An 18,589-nucleotide genomic window follows, 5' to 3' on the forward strand; every position below is an offset into this window, starting at 1 on the left:
CTATCATCTCAAGGATGGCCACCAGAACACATTTTTTCATCCTAAAGAATACCCAGAGAGAAATGAGTATGGACCACAACATAACATTTCCACTCTTTCTGTTACTGTTTGTTTGCATTTTTGTTTTTTCTTCTCAGGTTATTTTTACTTTCTTTCTAAATCCAATCTTATATACTTTAGCATATTTAACATGTGTGGGACTACCTGCCATCGAGGAGAGGGGTGGAGGGAAGGAAACAGAAGTATTTGCAAGGGTCAATGTCGAAAAATTACCCACATATATGTTTTGTATATAAAAAGCTATAATAAAAAAAAGAATACCCAGAGAAATAAAAGTAAGGCTCCTATAAAGTACTTAATAAGTACTATACCAGACAGACATTAAATTGGTATATAATCTTCAGTGAAAATTCCATAGAAACACACAAGTTATCTCTGAAATCTGACATTCTAGAAGACTTCTAAGGTTTTTCTAATTTTTCAAAGTTTGGTTCTAAAAATAAAGCTGAGGAAAACATTAGCATAACTAAGAAGGGGGCTGAAAAATAGGACATAAAATAAAATAAAGATTGAATAGTTAGCCAATTAAGGAAAAATTGGATTCAAGGGAAGAAATGCTGAGTTTTTCTAACTTCATGTCAAGGCTTAGAAGCGTTGGCTTTTAGAGCCAAAAGCTGGATAATACTGCCACCAACTGATCAACAGATAGTCCTTCATAGGAATGATGATACAGCTCATTCTATAAAATTCTGTAAAAAAGCTCTGGAAGACTGAAATATTCTATAAAGCTAGTTGTTGGTTTCTTTAAAAGTTCTTTGAGAACTCTGATTTTTATTACAGAAATGTAAATAAAAATAATCCAAACTAGAAGTGCTGAGATCATTGTGCTTAATTACTAACATAGAAAATGAAGCTGTTAGTTTAGGTGCACAAATTAGGAAGTAGAAGGCTTAAATTCAAATATCAAAACAAACGAAATTTCAAGCAATGATTTTTCTGGTGGTTCTCTGAGTATCAAAACTCATTTTGCAGTCATTGGCTTACTTAATTGTCCTCACTGGGGAGCATGAAGAAGAAAAAGTCCAAACTATTTCTACAGTGATCAAGCCTCAAGAAAATAAAATTTGTCCTTCTTATAACAAAGGAAGAAGAAATCTGAAGCTACTTTATGAAAATATAACATTCCTTTTGAGAATATGACTATGCTACCAAAAGAGTAGTTTATCGCTCTGAACAAAACAAATATTTTCTTCTATACACATCTAGAGGAAGACCTGACAAGAGACCTGTCAGGCCAAAGTTTTTTCCATAGATTTAAAAAAAAAAGAAATAATGATAGCGCTGACCTCTCAGAGTTCTAGAGATAAAACGAGACAATACCTTCTAAGTTCCCTGAAAATCTTAAAATATTATATTACATAAATAAATGCTTATTATTATAGTTATTATTATTATTATTCCTGCCTTCCCTCACAGAAAAATATGAATAAGGCTTGTAATACAGAAATAGAACTAAAGTTTGTGTAATCCTTATATTCTAAATGGGAATGATTACTATTTTAATAAAATAGGTATAAGCATTTATGAATATATGAACACTCTCTTTCACTCCCCCTCTATAATCATTTGTAAGAAGTCTACTGATAATAATCAGTTTTACTACTCAGCAGCCCCTTCAAATGAAAAAGACAGAGACAAAGGGAGAAGAGCATACATAGTGAAATTTATCAACCGGGGAAGAGATAAGGTCAGGTAGGGGTGCAGCCCATAAAGAGTTGGTCCTAGAGTCAAGAAGTCTCATCTTTCTGAGTTCAAATCTAGCTTCAGACACTTACTAGCTATATGACCCTGGGCAAGTCACTTAATCCTGTTCAGTTTCCTCACCTGTAAATGGGCTGGAGAAAGAAATGAAAAACCACCCCAATATCTTTGGGGGGAAAAAAAAGCCCAAGGGTATCATGAAGAGTTGGACTCAACTGCTAAAAATCCAAAAAGATGGAGGAGGGATAGTTTTTTAGTTATGGTTTTTGATGACTTTGTTTTTCCTGCAGTGTCCATTCCTACAGTCCACACTCTTTCACTTCTCCTTCCCCTGTCATTCCATTAGCTGAACAATAACTATTAATTTCACACTTATTGACTAATTTTAAAATGTTATAAGGAAACCTGACAAAGTTCCTGCTCTCTAAAGATTCAGAATATAGCTCAATAAGAAGGATGGTGTATAACTTTCTCTTTTTATTGATGTGGTTTTCTTTAGCTTTCTTTTGCCAGGAAGGTGGGAGTGGGGAAGGGCAGAATGTGGAAGTCCACATGGTTGTGAAAGCACGGGAGGCATGTATATGAAAAGAATAAACAAATGAGTCTAAAAGGAAGAGAGAGAGAGAGAGAGAGAGAGAGAGAGAGAGAGAGAGAGAGAGAGAGATTGAGATTTAAATAGATGATGAAAGAGCGTGGAGATAAAAAGAATACAAATAAGGGATTCAATTTTAATAAGTCTAGGGAAAACAAGGTGACAGAAATAGTTCTGTCAGGGGTCAATACTGAAAGTAAACAGATTTCTGTAGAGGTTAAGAGGATAATGGACAGACATATTGCCAGTGACACACCAGGGGCAAAGCTTGGCTTAGGAAAGGCATATTCAAGCTCAAACATGTAAACTTGGACTAAAAGTGGAAACAATACCACCCAAAATTAATTGTTCAGGGGAAGCAGCTTCTTTCTGAAAGGGCAGCAGAGATGATTAGAACATCTCTGTTCATATCAGACTCATCTGAGAAGCAAGCAACTAACCAGTAAATGCTGAGAGGGTGGAATTTAAAGGAAAAAAAAAAAAAAACCTGGGCAAGCATATTATATAACATTAAAAAAAAAAACTGAAGCCCTATTTCAATGCCTCATTGTGGAAAGGAGGTGATCTTAGGTTCTTAAAGGCTGTGTCAGCAAAGTACAAACTCTGGTCATCTTATCCATCTGGAAAAGTAGTTTCCATCTGGAAAATACTGGCTCAGTGAGTATCTATGTGTCTATAGTATAAGGACCAGCCTAGTCAATAAGTTCGTCACCTAGAGTGTTGACCAGCAGGTGATAAATTGGGGGGTAAAGAGAAATAGAAAAGGGGATACAATGAGTTATATGACAATAATACATTAAAGCATGGAAGTATTACAGCCTGTATTGGTGGAAGGAGGGCTCAAGCTAATGAAGTCACAGTTCTTTTAAAGTCTATGAAGAAGGTATCCAGTGAATGGAAAGAACATTTAAGTGCTTACTAGGTGCCAGTAACTACACTAAGTGTTTGGATTACAAATATAAGCAAAAAGAAAGATAATTCCTGCCTTTAAGAAGCTTACATTTGAATGGGGAGCGGGAAGGTAATACACAAAAGGAAACAGAAGAGTATGTTGGAGGAAGAGATGGAGGGATGAACCCAGTTGGCTGAAGGTTTCCATCAGGAACTCTTCAAATGAGGGGAAGAAAGTTCTTTTAGGGTCTGAAACTGTTGGGGTATAATAGTAAGGTCCAAAGAGTCAGAAGTAGAGCTGGAGAGAAGAATGAAAAAGTTCCTTTTTTCTTCTTAAAATAGGTGACACTCTGGTGGTCATCAAAATTATTAAGTCATTAGGTACAGGCTAAGAAATAGAGTAATGGATCAGTGGAACAGGTTAGGTATACAAAACACAACCATCAATGACTACAGTAATTTAGTGTTAGATAAACCCAAAGTCTCCAGCTTCTGGGATAAGAACTCACTATTTGACAAAAATTGCTGGGAAAACTGGAAAACAGTAATGCGGAAACTAGGCATTGACCAATATCTTACACCCTACACCAAGATAAGGTCAAAATGAGTTCATTATTTAGAAATAAATGGAGAAACTATAAGTAAATTAGTAGAGCAAGATATAGTCTACCTGTCAGATTTGTAGAAAAGAGAGGAATTTATGGCCAAAGAAAAAATAAAGAACATTATGAAATAATGGGTATTTTTGGATATGGATAATTTTGACTACATTAAATTAAAAAGTTTTTGCAAAAACCAACATAGCTAAGATTAGAAGGGAAGCAGAAAATTGAGAAACAATTTTTATAGCCAGTTTTTCTGATAAAGACCTCATTTCTAAAACATATAGAAAATTGACTCGATTTTATAAGACTACAAGTCATTCCCTATTTGATAAGTGGTCAAAGGAAATGAACACACAGTTTTCATATAAACAAATTAAAGTCATCTATGGTAATATGAAAAAAAAATGTTCCAAATCACTATTGATTAGAGAACTACAAATTAAGACAAATCTGAGGTATCACTTCATATCTTTCAGATTGGCTAAGATGACAAGAAAAATAATGATAAATGTAGGAGGAGATGCGGGAAAATTGAGACACCAATGCATTACTGGTGGAGTTGTGAAATGACTCAATCATTCTGATGAGGAATCTGGAACTGTGTCCAAAAAACTATAAAACTGTGCATACCTTTTGATCCAGAAATGTCACTACTGGCTATGTAACCCAAAGAGATTATATAAGACGGAGAAGGACCCACCTGGGCAAAAATATTTATAGCAGCCCTTTTTGTAGTAGTAAGGAATTAGAAATTGTGGCGATGTCCATCAATTGGGGAATGGCTGAGTAAAGTATGGAATATTATTTTTCTAAAAGAAATATTGAGCAGATGAATTGCAGAAAAGTCTGGACTTAAATGAACTGATGCTAAGCGAAGCAAGTAGAACCAAAAGAATATCATACATAGTAACTAGAAAATTATGTGATGTTCAACTGTGATGGACTTGGCTCTTCTCAGCACTGCAGTGATTTGAGCTAATTCTAAGATTTGGAATGTAAAATGCCATCCACATCCAGAAAAAGAATTGGGAAGATTGAATGTAGATCAAAGAATAGTATTTTTCACCTTTTTTTGTTTCTTCATTTGTTTTATTTTTCTCACATTTTTCCCCTTTTTGGTCTGATTCTTCTTGTACAACATGACAAATATGGAAATACATTTAAAAGAACTGTGCATATTTAACCTAAAAAATAGGCAATGTTCTTGTCTATGTGGACCTAAGTAGCTAAGACAACAAATAAGAAATGCCTCTACTTTTGCATGAGCAAAAAGCTAATTTTCCTGTAATTAAATGAAAAACTATTCATTTCCTTTAGAAGTTGTAAAAAAAAACAAAGCAATCATCATTTTTACTGAACATCATAGTCTCATTTTTTTTCCTCTTCTGTTGAGATCACCAAAATGATTTAAGTATATGATTCAAGTTATCAGGCAAGAAGGGTAGTAGGGATATAAAGAAATGAAGCTCAAAGGGATAGAACTTATGAAACAAAATTAAATACTAGGACCTGCAACAATTAAGTGCCACATCTATGAGAGGCAGATGATTCTTAAGTTTATAAATAAACCAGAGAATTACAGAATTCTTATCCAAACACTTCTATACCAGACATTGGGAAGAAAAAAAAAAAGAATAAATGATTCCTCCAATTTAATTACTAAGTAAAGATATATATGTGTGTGTCTATATGCATATATGTGTTTATGTTTATACAATACATATACAACACACACACATCCACAACGCTCAAATTCACCCCCTTCTCGCTAAAGACAAGGCCACCAACCAAGTTCAGATCTTTAGCATTGTTTTCTTGAATTATTAAGATATTTAAATGCTCTTCCTTGCTTGAAATCTTTAATTCACTCTCCATACATTTGATAAATTGATATTCATAAGCAAAGCTATTATTCCTCTTCTGAAGAATATTCAGGTAGCCCCTATTTCCTTTAAGTGTAATATGGAGCTGGGACCAGTGGACAGAGCACTGGACCAGGAGTCAAGAAGACCTGACTTCAAATCTGTCCTCAGACACTTACTACGTGTGTGCCCTGGTGGGTAAATCACTTAACCTCTGCTTGCCTTAATCCACTGGAGAAGGAAATGGCAAACCAGTAACTTTGGCAAGAAAAGCACATGGACAATATGGTCCACAGGGTCATGAAAAGTAAGACACGATCAAACGACGGAACAATAAACAGCAATATTGCCTTCGGCTTGGCATTTGAAGCCCTTCATAATCTAGCTTTAGTCTACCTTTCCAGACTCACTTCACAATGAATCCCTTTCGGTTACCCAAACCAAACAGGGTTACATGCTTTCCCACAGAATTAACATTCCTTTTTCCATTCATTTGATTCCTTTCCATTTTTCCAACACTTTCAAATATTACAAGTGATGTTCATTTTAAGCTCTGAGTTCTGAGTTCGCTAAAGAGTTCACCTTTCTATTTTCTATTAAAGTTCCACTAGGAGTCTTCTATTCATTTTGAAATCCCATCTATGATCCAGTTCAACTGACTCTTGCTTATGTTACAACCCATTACAGTGTAATTCCTCACCAAGAGTCCTCTGATGCCTTGTGATGGCATGGTATGTTCTCAAGGATGGTGACAGCAGAACAACCTCGGGTGGGTCCCACAGCCTGAAAGGCTCTGCAAACAGGCCTGCCAGTATCTTTCCGTCTGCTGATGTCTGAAGACCAGATTGACTAAGTTTGGTCACCAGGTTTCTCTCCAGAATGGCAGCCCTCAAAAATAATGAGCCTTGTTTTTGTTTTCAGTTAACGTCAACTCATTAAACAATCTATGATGTTATGGAAGGGGCGCAATAGTGAAAGGATTCCATAATCTGAACAAGCTCCTTAAAGTACTGGTCATGGGATACACAGCGAATATGTGACCCTAAGAAATTAATTAGGCTGTTGTATTTAATGATCTAACAAATAGAAAGCTGCTAAATTCTGGTGTTTTTTTATTTTTACTTTAAAAGGAAAACTCAATAGTCAAGGTACACACACACACACACACACACACACACACACACACACACACACGCGTACGTATATTTGCTCCCTCAGGGGGCACTTAATGTATCTTACAGGATTCTGTTTATACCACCTACTTTGCTGAATCATCCTTACTTTTCCACAGCTTCTTCCTTACTTGACAGGCTCAACACCCAATGTGGCATTTAAGCATTTTTCAAAAAGCAGGCACCTTCAAACTCTTTTAAGTTAACCATTCTTATTAGAAACAACATTCCTACTTTCTTTTTTCTCTAAAGCAAGGAATGTCTTCTCCCCAAATACAAAAATAGAACAGAACACCACTGTACCAGGTGACCCAAGTAGGTGCCTTTTACCTCCACAAGTCTTACATTTAAGAAAAATCCCAGATGTTTCACTTCTGTGTGATCTGAATATATAATCTCACTCTTACAGACCTCTGCTTTCCCATCTGTGAAACGAGGGGGTTAAACCAAATGATCCCTCCTGTCCTTTCCAGCTCTAAGATAATGACCCTATTATTTCAGTTCAAATCTTCTATGAATCCCATTATTTATAATTTTGAGGCTATTTGGGAGACACACTTCTAGACTCTAAGAGTCCTGTTCATAGCTATAGTAAAGTTTGCTTTGGATAATTTCTTATGGATATGATCTTGTTTGTTCTTCATGCTCAAAGAGGACCACGGAGTGATGCTAGGGCATGCAAGTGAATTGGATTTAAATGAGCACGGGCTGTGCAAAGTTACCAGTCTCACTTTCTCCTCTGGAGATGTAGCTATATCTGGCAAGATAGAGATCAGGACAAAGGAAGATGGCCTTGGCAGCGATGAAAGACCTTGGCCTTTCTAAGCTAAAGGCTTTAATAGTTCTCAGTTAGACTGATGAGAGTCAGAGTGTAAGCATAGTCCTAGAGAGTGGCTAAGTCATTAGCAGGAGATGATCTCCATCCACACAGGCCATGTTCTACGCAGCCCACATGGCTTCTGCACATGGATTTTTCCCCCCATACTTGTGCATCCTTCTCTATGGAGCCATGAGATCTTGCTCTCCCTGTAAATTTTAATCCTGTATTCACAAGCTCACAGCCAATCTAAGGATCACATGAGACCATAACTCTCTAACCACTGTAAGGCTCCGTATTCAGCAGAACTTCCAGGAGAGGCAGCACAGCAGAGACTGAAATCCTAGCATTGACCCGTACTGTAAAGACTGATCATGGAGGAGATACTTAAATGCGCAAAAAGTATGAATTTCTTCATCTGTAAGATGGCAACAATAATGCCTACACTTCCTACTTCACAGGGTCCTTGTTATTCCAAATGAGATAATTTATGTAATGTACACTGTAGAATGCTATACATTGCCAATTATTATAAACTCCAGGATTCTTAAGTTCTACACTACCCCAGTAACAGGAAAGAGATAATGTTTTAATTATTTTATTCCTTATTCTTCTCTTATTTTTTATTCCTTCAATTCACCACTAAGCTTCTTATAATAGATATGTAAGTCATATATTCCACCTTCCTTCTCCACCCTTACCTCTCCAATAGGAAGAAGGCTTAGAATACTTGGAGGAAAAGAAATTAGAAATATTTCCATATCAGAAAATTACTTCATGTAATCAGAATTTTTGCAACACAAATATGATTTTGTATTTAATATTTTAGAGGATCCTTCCACCCAAGTCCTTCTTTGACATCTCTACTGTGGTATGGAATTGACCTTGGTTCTTACAGAATATATCAACAGAACCTAAGAATTGGCAGATCTTGTTAGGCTATAGAGAAACTTTGAACATGCACCAACAATATTATCTTTTTCATCCAAAGACTAATCTTGGTAAGGTCACCAGGTTGGTCTCAGGTGACCAGTCAAAGATCATCTAACACATTGTAAAGTTGTAAAAACCTCAGCTGGTAGAAGAAGTATCCCTCTGTGACAAAATCCCAGATCTCTGAAATAAGGATGAAGTATTTTAGATGAGAAAATACCACTGACATTATCATATTTTATACTTCCACCCTTACCCCCACCCCCTGTTCATATCACTTAGAAACACTAGGGTTCTGAGGAACAGAATGGAAAATGATTATGCTTCTGTTCAGTGTCTAACAGAATATTCTCCAAATTGGTCTTCAAAAGAGAGAATGTAAATTAAAATGATATTATCAAATCATTTTATTTCAAGTGTGCCAGTGGGGCTTTGGAGAGGATCTCCCAGGATATCAAGTCCAATATTTTTTTGTATACATGAGGCTGAAGATCAAACTGGGACATGGGAGAACATCATCATTTTTTCTTTTAATAAAATTCTTTCTATGATAATGATCTACAAATACATAACACTTTAAGGTTTATAAAGTACTTTACATCCATTGTCTCATTTGGTTCTCCCCACAACCCTGTGAGCAGGTGCTATTATTATCTCCATTTTTCAGATGAGGAAACGGGAAATCAAATAACTTTCCTAGAGCCATAAAGTTGATACATATGTAAAATGGGATCTAAACTGAAGCCTTTTTGACTCAAAGGCTACTGCTCTAAAAATTGTGACACTAAGCTACCACTTCAATAATAGAATGATGAAGGGCAAAAACTGCTTTAGACTCTTTTCTTTAAACCTCAGAGCAAATGTCTTGTTCAAGTAAGAGCATTATTAATATTATATGGATTTATTGGTATAAACTTACAAAAAGTAATAATAATTGAATTCTAATATGTTTCCTAATTATTCCAACAAGTAGGAAATACAACTTCAAATTGAACTCTTGTATCTGAGACACTATAGAAGCATCTCTATAATTGAACTATATATTCAGGTCATCTCTAGTGACTTGACTTTGGCAAGAAAAACTTAAGAACTATTGTCATTGTTTTGAAGCAATGTAGATATTATCATTTTCTCACATGGTCCAACCACCATTAAAAGAAACATTATCCTTCTAGCATTAGCAAGGATTTCTCAACTTTTTATCCCCAACCCTAACTGGTTCACAAAGAAAGCAATAATCCTAAAAGACAAATGACAACAGCAATCCTGAGATTTTAAATGGATTCTCTTTTTTAATACCTTGTATTCTAGGAAATAACATTGTTGTAATGGAAATAAATATTAATAGTCAATCTGATGTAATGTAGCTTCTAGGGGAGACAGCAATAATTTTGAGGTCCCACGACCTTAAGGGGCTTCTGTTTTAACAAGATGTTATTAATTTTAAGTTCTCTGGCTTTGAAGTCTGGCCCTGAAGGCTCCCACACTCAATTCTAAAGTCTCCTGGCCTCAGGATAATCCCACAAATCAAACTCCTGAGACAACAGTGAACAGACCACTCCTCAGTTCAATGCTGATTGTCAGATAGTCTGTGGTCAGTGAGAACCAAATTTCAGAGACCACTTCTTGGTCCTATCTCTGGGCCATAAAATGAACATATCTATAATATGAAGAACTAGATAAATGGGTCTCCTTGTTTTTGTTTCTTTGCTACATTCTCTTGGAACTTAGACCTCCTTCAACTAGAATTACAATAAACTTTGCCCCCTTACTTGGAGATGGGTTGAAGCTGGCAAATTCTTTTGAGAAACCTTGTGACACCAATCTGTGACCCCACCATTTGGGGGCTCCTTTCCCAACCTCAACATTTGGTAGCCTGGTACAGGGAAAGTCTGGCCTCCTCTGCCTTGATTCCCTCCTTGTCAAGGTGTGCCCCTCCATTTTTTCTCCCACCATCCTAAAACTGGGACACCCCAAGCCACTAGGAGAGGGTTTGTCTGGGTCACTGTGAGCTCTACACTCAGCAAGTTTTCCTTGATTGGGGACACCCAGACTGGGAAATTCTTGCAATGTTCAAAAAAGTTCTTAGGGAACCTTTCCCACCCTTTAACCTCCTCTGGGATGCCAGAGAAGACAAAATGCTATAGGATAGCTTTTGTCCAAATTTTATGGCTTTGGCGAGGATGGGACAGTCCTTTTTCATATCATTTTGTCTGTGTCTGTGTCTCTGTGCAGAATGTCTATTTCATGTTTGTTCTATGAGCTAGATTTTGTTACGTGGAAAGATTTAAAATGCAACCAGCAAGGAAAAAACCTCTATGCTACAGTTAGTATGTTAAGGAAATATCTTTAAAAACCTAACTTTTTCTCTGTGGACATCAGCTTTGACCAAGCTAGAGCCTATACCAAAAAGTGAGCTAATTGAAGATTACTAAGATTAACATCTTAGTAGATTCTCAAAATTTTGAGAGAAGTGATTAAGAAAATTTGGAAATTAGTCATTTTAAGAATCCAAGAAAAATTCCTAAAACATTAGGGATAATCCCAGGAATTTACCCCATTCTAGAAGTAAAGAAAAAGGAAAAACAAATGAGGTAAATAGCAACTTTTTCTAATCCTTCCTTGACTCTTATCTTATCTGGAGTCCCCCTTTTATCATGTCTGGTGTCCGCCCTTCTGCTCTTTTGGGAAAGCACCCCAGAAAGTATTAAGGGATCCTCTCAATTATGAAAACTACTTACAAGATCAATATAGTCCAAATCCCTCTGCTTGCTAACTCTTCTCATCTCAGAACTGTAGCAAAACTCAAATTCTGACTCACCTGTAGAAATAGGGAAAGAAGCCACAGGGACCCCACACACCCTTGCCCAAACAACTCCTCAACCCAGCTTAGGGGAATGGGGATGGAGTAGAGCTACAGCTCCATGGTCAGCATTCCCTGGGCTCTGGTACCTGAAACTACCATCAAAGGGATATCCTGGTACTAGTCATCCCAGCTTTTAGCAGGCTCTGTCCAGAAACTGCCTGGGAAGAATTTGGGTGCCCCTGGCACCACCCAGCATGGCAGTGTGAGGGTGAGAAAGCCAGTCAGCCTCTGCATTTGGTAAGGTCACCATTCTCTGTTTTAGTTGTGGATATATATTAGCTATGTAATTTATAGCAAACTGTTTTACCTCTGCCCAGTTTTCTGATTTGTAAAGAGAAATAACAGTTGTTATTGTAAAGATCACATGATTGTAAACGTGCTTAGCATAAATCATGCTATATAACTAGTAACTGCTTTATTGGATATACTTGCTTCATATTTGATAATTTTATGTGTTTTTTAAAGATGTGAGCAACAGATAAATGATTTCTATGTGTGTGTGTGTAAAGTAATTTGGAAAATTGTCTGAGATATGATAGTGAAAGCATTTTTAAAGAAGCTCTAATTAAAGCCCACTAATGTGATATATAAATTGTAATCTATTTGTACTGATAGTGTTAACAGAAGAGTTTGGGAAATTAAGGAAAACAGAAAAGCAATTTGCTACTACTTTAAAAATTCTAGTTATCTAGAGTCAGACTTCGGAAGGCCCTGTTAGTTAAAAACCGGCTAACCCCTTTCCTGGCTCACAAACCAGAAATGATTTGTATGAATTGGAAAATTGCAATTCAGTTTGTCTAGAACATTTAATCAGAATCTAGGGAATCTCATTAACTAAAATTAAGTCAAATTAAAATCAGTTCTATCTCAATTTTAAGAATTGTCTTGTTTTCTCCCTAAAACAAAACAAGAACTTATTTAAGAAAACAGAAATTACAGTTAAGACTATTTGGCATTACTTAGGAAAATCTTAAAATTGTTAACTAAGTTACTTGGAGTTATTATCCTCATGCTAAACCTATCAGTTCACCTCCTAGTATGAGGTGTGCAAAACCTTTTCCCCTTCACAAAGTGGGGGTAGGTACCAAACATTACAGCCTACAAAAACATTAAGAATAGGTGGGGTGAGAAACAGAAAGCTCAGCCCTTCCATGGAGTCTCTGTCAATTCCCCTTAATTTGTAAACTTGCCAGTTTTCTTGAAACTATCAGGGTAATCAAAGTCATCAGTCTGTTTAGGACTTATAGTTTACCAAGAATTTATAAACCTGTATAATGATTGATCCTTAGTACCAGGATAAGTTTAAACATATAATACATGTTAAACAAAATCTCCTATGTATGTAAGTTCTGGTAAACTTTTAAAATAATGTATCTAGCCCTAAGTTGTGATTGGTAGAATTTGCTATTTAAAATAAAATCTCTTGGAACTGTAAGTGATATTCTTTTGAGTTCTGAATTTGATTGCCTGATCATTAAGTCAGAAACCCACCCTTTGAGAGAAATGTCGTAAGTTACTCAGAGAATGCCTTCCTGAACTGTCACAGGTGGACATCTTATCTGGGCAAGAGCTGGGAAGACAACCTTAGCCTCTGCTTGAGGTATGATCCTTCTGACTCAGTTACCCACTTCTCTGTTTCCCACCTGATTATTCCTGAGTCTGGCTATGAGGTGGAATTATTACTATATGATCAGTTGTCAAACAGATCAAAGGATGCTTTATCCTGTCATGTATATGCTCTCAGGCTAAAGCCTGAAGGACCTGTTTTGACACTATTATAATTATGTCCCTGCTTTTTCCTCTTATAGCAAACTTCTATAATCAGAACAAATGGTTAGTAAAAGCCATGAGCCCAATACAAGAACTCCAGGGGACACAATGGTTCTCTACTCTAGATCTTAAAAGATGCTTTCTTTTGCATACTATCGCACAAAGACTCACAATTTCTTTTGCCTTTGAATGGGCAAAACCAGGGGAATATCCCCACCAATTAACTTGGACAGTTTTGTCCCAGGGCTTCTGGGATAGCCTTCACATATCTGGATAAGCACTGGCTAACGATTTAAGAGATTTGAAGTTGCTTAATAGCAGTCTTATCCTGTATGTGTTTCCTTAGTGGCTGCCAAAAAACTCTTAAATTTCAAGGCCTCTAGGGACTTTAGGATTTTTTTAATCCAAAACCCACGTTGTCTGCCAGTCTGTCAAATATTTGGGCCATGAATTAACTCCCACCTCCCATTCTCTCACAGAGGAGAAAAAAATAGACAAACTGATCTCTCCCTGAACCTGCTTCAAAGAAACAGCTACACACTTTCCTGGGCATGGCTGGTTTCTGCAGAATTTGGATACCTAATTTTGGGATTATTGCCAAGCCCCTCTATGATTCTATTCATAGTCCTGACACACTTCCCCTTGACTGCGGGCCTGATCAGGCCAAAGCTTTTAAGACCCTGAAAGCCAAACTGACTTCTGTTCCTGGCCTGGCTCTACCTAACTTAGAAAAGCCTTTCACTCTGTAGATAGCTGAAAGGCGGGGCCAAGCCCTGGGGGGTCTTAACTCAGGCTCTTGGACCTGATCCCAGACCCATCTCTTACTTCTCAAAGAAACTGGACTCAGTGTCCCTAGGGTGGCCCTCCTGCCTTAGAGCAGTGGCTGCCATGGCCCTTCTAATGGAGGAAGCCTCAAAAACTCACCCTAGGTCAGCCATTGGAGGTTTTAACTCCAACTGGGTTCAGAATATTTTGGAAGCTAAAGGGCATCAGTGGCTTCCTAGTAGGAGGCTCACCAGGTATCAGGCTCTCCTGCTAGGCATCCCCCATCTGACTCTCCAGGTGTGTCACACCCTTAACCCTGACAATACTCAGTGGGGAGACATCATTCATCGTTCTGAGGAAGCTTTAAATTCTGTCTGTTCCAGTCAACCTGACATGAGGAACATTCCTCTTGACAGCTCCGATGGTGAATGGTTTACTGATGGGTCCAGTTTTCTTGAAAATGGGGAAAGGAAGGCAGGTTATTCTGTGGTGATCCTCAATGGCATCAGAGACTAAGCCACTGCCCCCTCAGAACTTTTGCCCAGAAAGCTAACCCCATTGCCCTTACTAGGGCTTTGGACCTGGGGAAAGGAGAGTGAGCATCTATACAGACTCCAAATATGCTTTTCATATTTTGTACACTCATGGGGCTATATGAAAAGAAAGGGGACTTTTGACAGCAAAAAATTATCCTATTAAATATGGAAGGGAAATTCTACAGCTAACAATGTCTGCAAACCTAGAGAGGGTTCCGTTATGTTTTGTAAAGGACACCAGAAGGGAGATTCATTTCAGGCCAAAGGGAACAGGCTTGCAAATTCAGCTGCCCATTTGTCCCTGACCATGGCACCTTTAATTCTCCAGCTTCCTGACTTTTATGTACCTTCATGTACTTCACTGTGGAAGAAAGGGGACACACCCTTTCTCCTTCTGGGTGTTTTCAAATACCCTCAGGCCAGCTTCTAATCCCCAGAGGCAAGCCAGTGGGAGCTTCTTTTTGGCCTACACCAAGCCACCCACTTGGCAAGAAAAGCTCTCCAATCCTTTGTGAAAGAAGGACGCAGCAATGCTAGTTCCCTGGGTAGGATGCTTAGAACTATCCTCTCCAACCTGACTGCCACAATCAACCAGATGGCCAACAAAACTGCACTCTCTCCCAGAGATCCAAGGGTCTCGGGACTCTTGCTAACATGGCTTATCTTCTTGCCTCTAGTGGAGGTGTCTGCACCCTGGTGGATATGTCCTGATGCATGTACATCAACAACCCAGGGAAGTTTAAAGCTTTGTACTGAGAGAAGGCTGGCTGGATTCAAAATATTCATGAAAATCCCATCTCAACGTACACCTTTCCCTTCCCTTCCCCCCCAGCCTTCCTCTAGATGAGCATCCCAGCTATTGTCTCTTCTAACCCCTATACTAACTCCATTTTTAATTCTTCTTTTTTTTTTTTTTTTATCATACTTGGCCCCTGCATTTTTAACCTACTTGTGAGATCTGTCTCCTCTGGGCTCCAAGCTATGAACTACTCGTCAACCTGAATGCCATGGGCTGACTGAATCGAAATTCAATATTTCCTAGATGTCACTGCTGCAATGTTCAAATCGTGTGCCCCTCCCCAGTGTGGACCCCACTAGGGAAAGCTTTATACCCCTTATCAGCATGAAGCAGCTCCACAAAATGAAGTCTCCATCCCTTTGTCCCAAATGAATCTGGGGTGCAACTGCTTGAGAGGGGAAATGATGTAATACAGCTTCTAGGGGAGATAGCAATAATTTTAAGGTTTCTTGACCTTAGGAGGGTTCTGTTCTAACATTAAGTCCTCTGAATTCTAAGTCCTCTTGGAGTCTGGCCCTGGAGCCTCCCATATCAACCTGAGATTTCTAAAGTTTCAGGGCTTTAGGGTAGTCCCACAAATCAAACTCCTGAGACAACAGTAAATAGACCACTGCTCACTTCATTGATGACTGTCAAATAGATAGTCTGCTGGCAGTGAGAACAAAATTCCGGAGACCACTCCTTGGTTCTACCTTTGGGCCATAAAGTTAGCATACCTATAACATAAAGTACCAGATAAATGTGTCTCCTTGCTTCTGTGTTTTGTTGTTGTTGTTGTTGTTTGTTTTTTTGCTCAATTCTCTTGAAATTTAGACTGTTGCCCCTTGACTAGGAAATGGGTTCAAGCCTGCAAATTCTTTTGAGACATCTTGCAACACCAGACTGACATTCCAATCTTTAGGGGTTCCTTTCCCAACCTCAACAATTCTAGGGTATGGCAGAAAATCCATACAGTTTTAAAATTCAAAGAGAGACTCACCTTTAAGAGTGCCAAAGCTACATGGAAAATTATGTTGAGACCCTAAAAAAGAAAAGAAAAGAAGGGCTAAAGACAATTGTTTTATTTATTACTATTTTTATTCACTTTCCTGCATTTTTGCTAAAATTCCAAATAGCACTCAACAAATTCATAGTTAAAATTCCCACATGCACAAAAACACTAACTTTTCCTAAGGATGTTAATGATAATAATAATAACATATATAGCACATCTTCAAATAAACTGTTATCATTATATTAGGATGCCATGTTTTATTAAATTCTTGGGTTATTTCTAGCAACCTGCTACACAATAAAAAACTTGCCCAGGATGAGATAATGATTTTGGGGAAAACCTAAAAACTGAAAGGAAATATCAAGCTTTTACTATGTAATCTAACCTTTAAACTCTAACTTATGAGATAAAAATTCTTATCTGCCAAAGAAGATTTAATAAGTACACTTAACTGGATTCTTTAGTTAACAAACAGCTAACAGATTGTTGCTGATTGCCCCTCATCTCCAAGTAATAATGTAAGTGCCCAAATGATCTTATATTTATTTTATATATGTTTTCTCATCAATAAAGGGTAAGTTTTCTTAAGGGTAAGGAATTTAAAATTTTTCTTGTGCCCAACAGCTAGCAGAGTACGTGGCATATAGTAGATAGCTATCAAATATTGACCAATTATAGGGAAAGTATCTTCATTGCATATGTCCAAATTCTTCCTCTCTTCTCCATAATTGTTTATTCAATAGATCCTAACTTGCCAGAGAAATAGAGAACTAACTTGATTTGTCAGATTTTTTCTCTTCCTCCTTTAATTTTAAAAAGAAAATTATAAAAACAAAACAAACAAATAAACAAAAAATATTCCTTAAAATCAAAATTTTAAAATCATGCAAAACCTTTAAAGAAAAATAAATGAAAACATGAAAAGTCACACTGGACCTAAAAAAGTCTCAATTCAGCCCAATGGAGTTTGAAGAAAATTAAGATAATTAATTAAGCCACAAAGGCAGGGAACATTCATGGAAATATTTATAAAGCCATAGACTAGACCAAACCATATCAAACTGAAAGTAGTAGAAATAATAACATGAAAATCTTCAGAAATTTTTTTCTTGATAGGTTCTTTCCTGGCAGGTTCTCAGCTGCTCAGCAGCATCAAAATTGAAGCATGTAGGCACAAGTGGATAGAGTCCAGGCTTAGAGTTAGGAAGATTCATCTTCCTGATTCCAATCTGGTCTTACACTTACTAGATGTATAACCCTGGACAAGTCACTTAGCCCTGTTTGTCTCAGTTTCCTCATTTGTAAAATGAACTGGAGAAGGAAATGACATCCCAACATCTTTGCCAAAAAAACAAACAGACAAACCTAAATAGGGTCACAAAGAGTCATACAGACTAAACAATAATAACAAAAACCTTTTTTAATCAATCTCAACCAATCTTCCTATCAAAGTACTATAGCAACAACTCCATGATCTATAGCTATGATCTCTGGGCATTCTCAACTAGGTAAAGTAGGATGAACAAACTTTTATTACAAATCTACTCTGTGTCCAGAATATAATCAATATGCTGGAACACTGTATCATCTAAAATTGATCCTCAGAGCATATTGATTTTTATTTCATATGCAAATTTAATAAGCATAATTATGTGGTTTCTCAAGCCATTGTAAATTAGAAAAGAACAAGAATGGGAAGATGACAGAAGAAAAAATATTGGTGGCCATGTCCTACTTCCTTTTAAGGCAGACATATTATCAGGAGTAAGAAGCTAAATTTCATAAGGGAGAAGATAGAAACAATACAAAAAGCATATCCTAGAACTTTTAAACAAACATTAAATGTTGGGTAAATAGTAATAATAGTTCATGTATTTAGAACCTGAAGGTTTATAAAACAAGTTTCTTCTAACAACCTGGTGAAGTACGGTTATAAATATTTCTTTTGCAAATGGGAAAACTAAGACTTGGAGAGTTATGGACTAGAGCACATATTTTGTGTCGGAGCAGGTATTTGAAACCAAAATTATTTTCAACACATTTAATCAAAAATTCCTTAGACCATCCCTATATTACAAATGTGATCCCATCAGTGTGGCTATTTCTACCTCAGGGGCAAAGTAAAATCTTCTATGACATTTTCATTCATCCCCTTCAGTAAAAGAACCATTTAATATGTTAGGGGGAGGCCTTCTGATTGGTGTCTTCTTAGGAACTGAGGAAGTA

General features: G+C 37.1%; 1 protein-coding gene across 2 annotated transcripts in view; it reads right to left on the reverse strand.

Moving 5' to 3' along the window:
- Positions 1-18,589, reverse strand: part of RABGAP1L (RAB GTPase activating protein 1 like) — a 689,556-nt gene that overhangs the window by 192,126 nt on the left and 478,841 nt on the right. For both annotated transcript variants that reach the window (XM_051998907.1, XM_051998908.1), the window contains exon 18: positions 16,349-16,390. In XM_051998907.1, coding sequence (XP_051854867.1) covers positions 16,349-16,390 — 42 coding nt within the window. The remainder of the gene's footprint in view (positions 1-16,348; positions 16,391-18,589) is intronic.

The sequence above is a fragment of the Antechinus flavipes genome, chromosome 4 (genome assembly GCF_016432865.1).
Source record: "Antechinus flavipes isolate AdamAnt ecotype Samford, QLD, Australia chromosome 4, AdamAnt_v2, whole genome shotgun sequence".
Classification (NCBI taxonomy): Eukaryota; Metazoa; Chordata; class Mammalia; order Dasyuromorphia; family Dasyuridae; genus Antechinus; species Antechinus flavipes.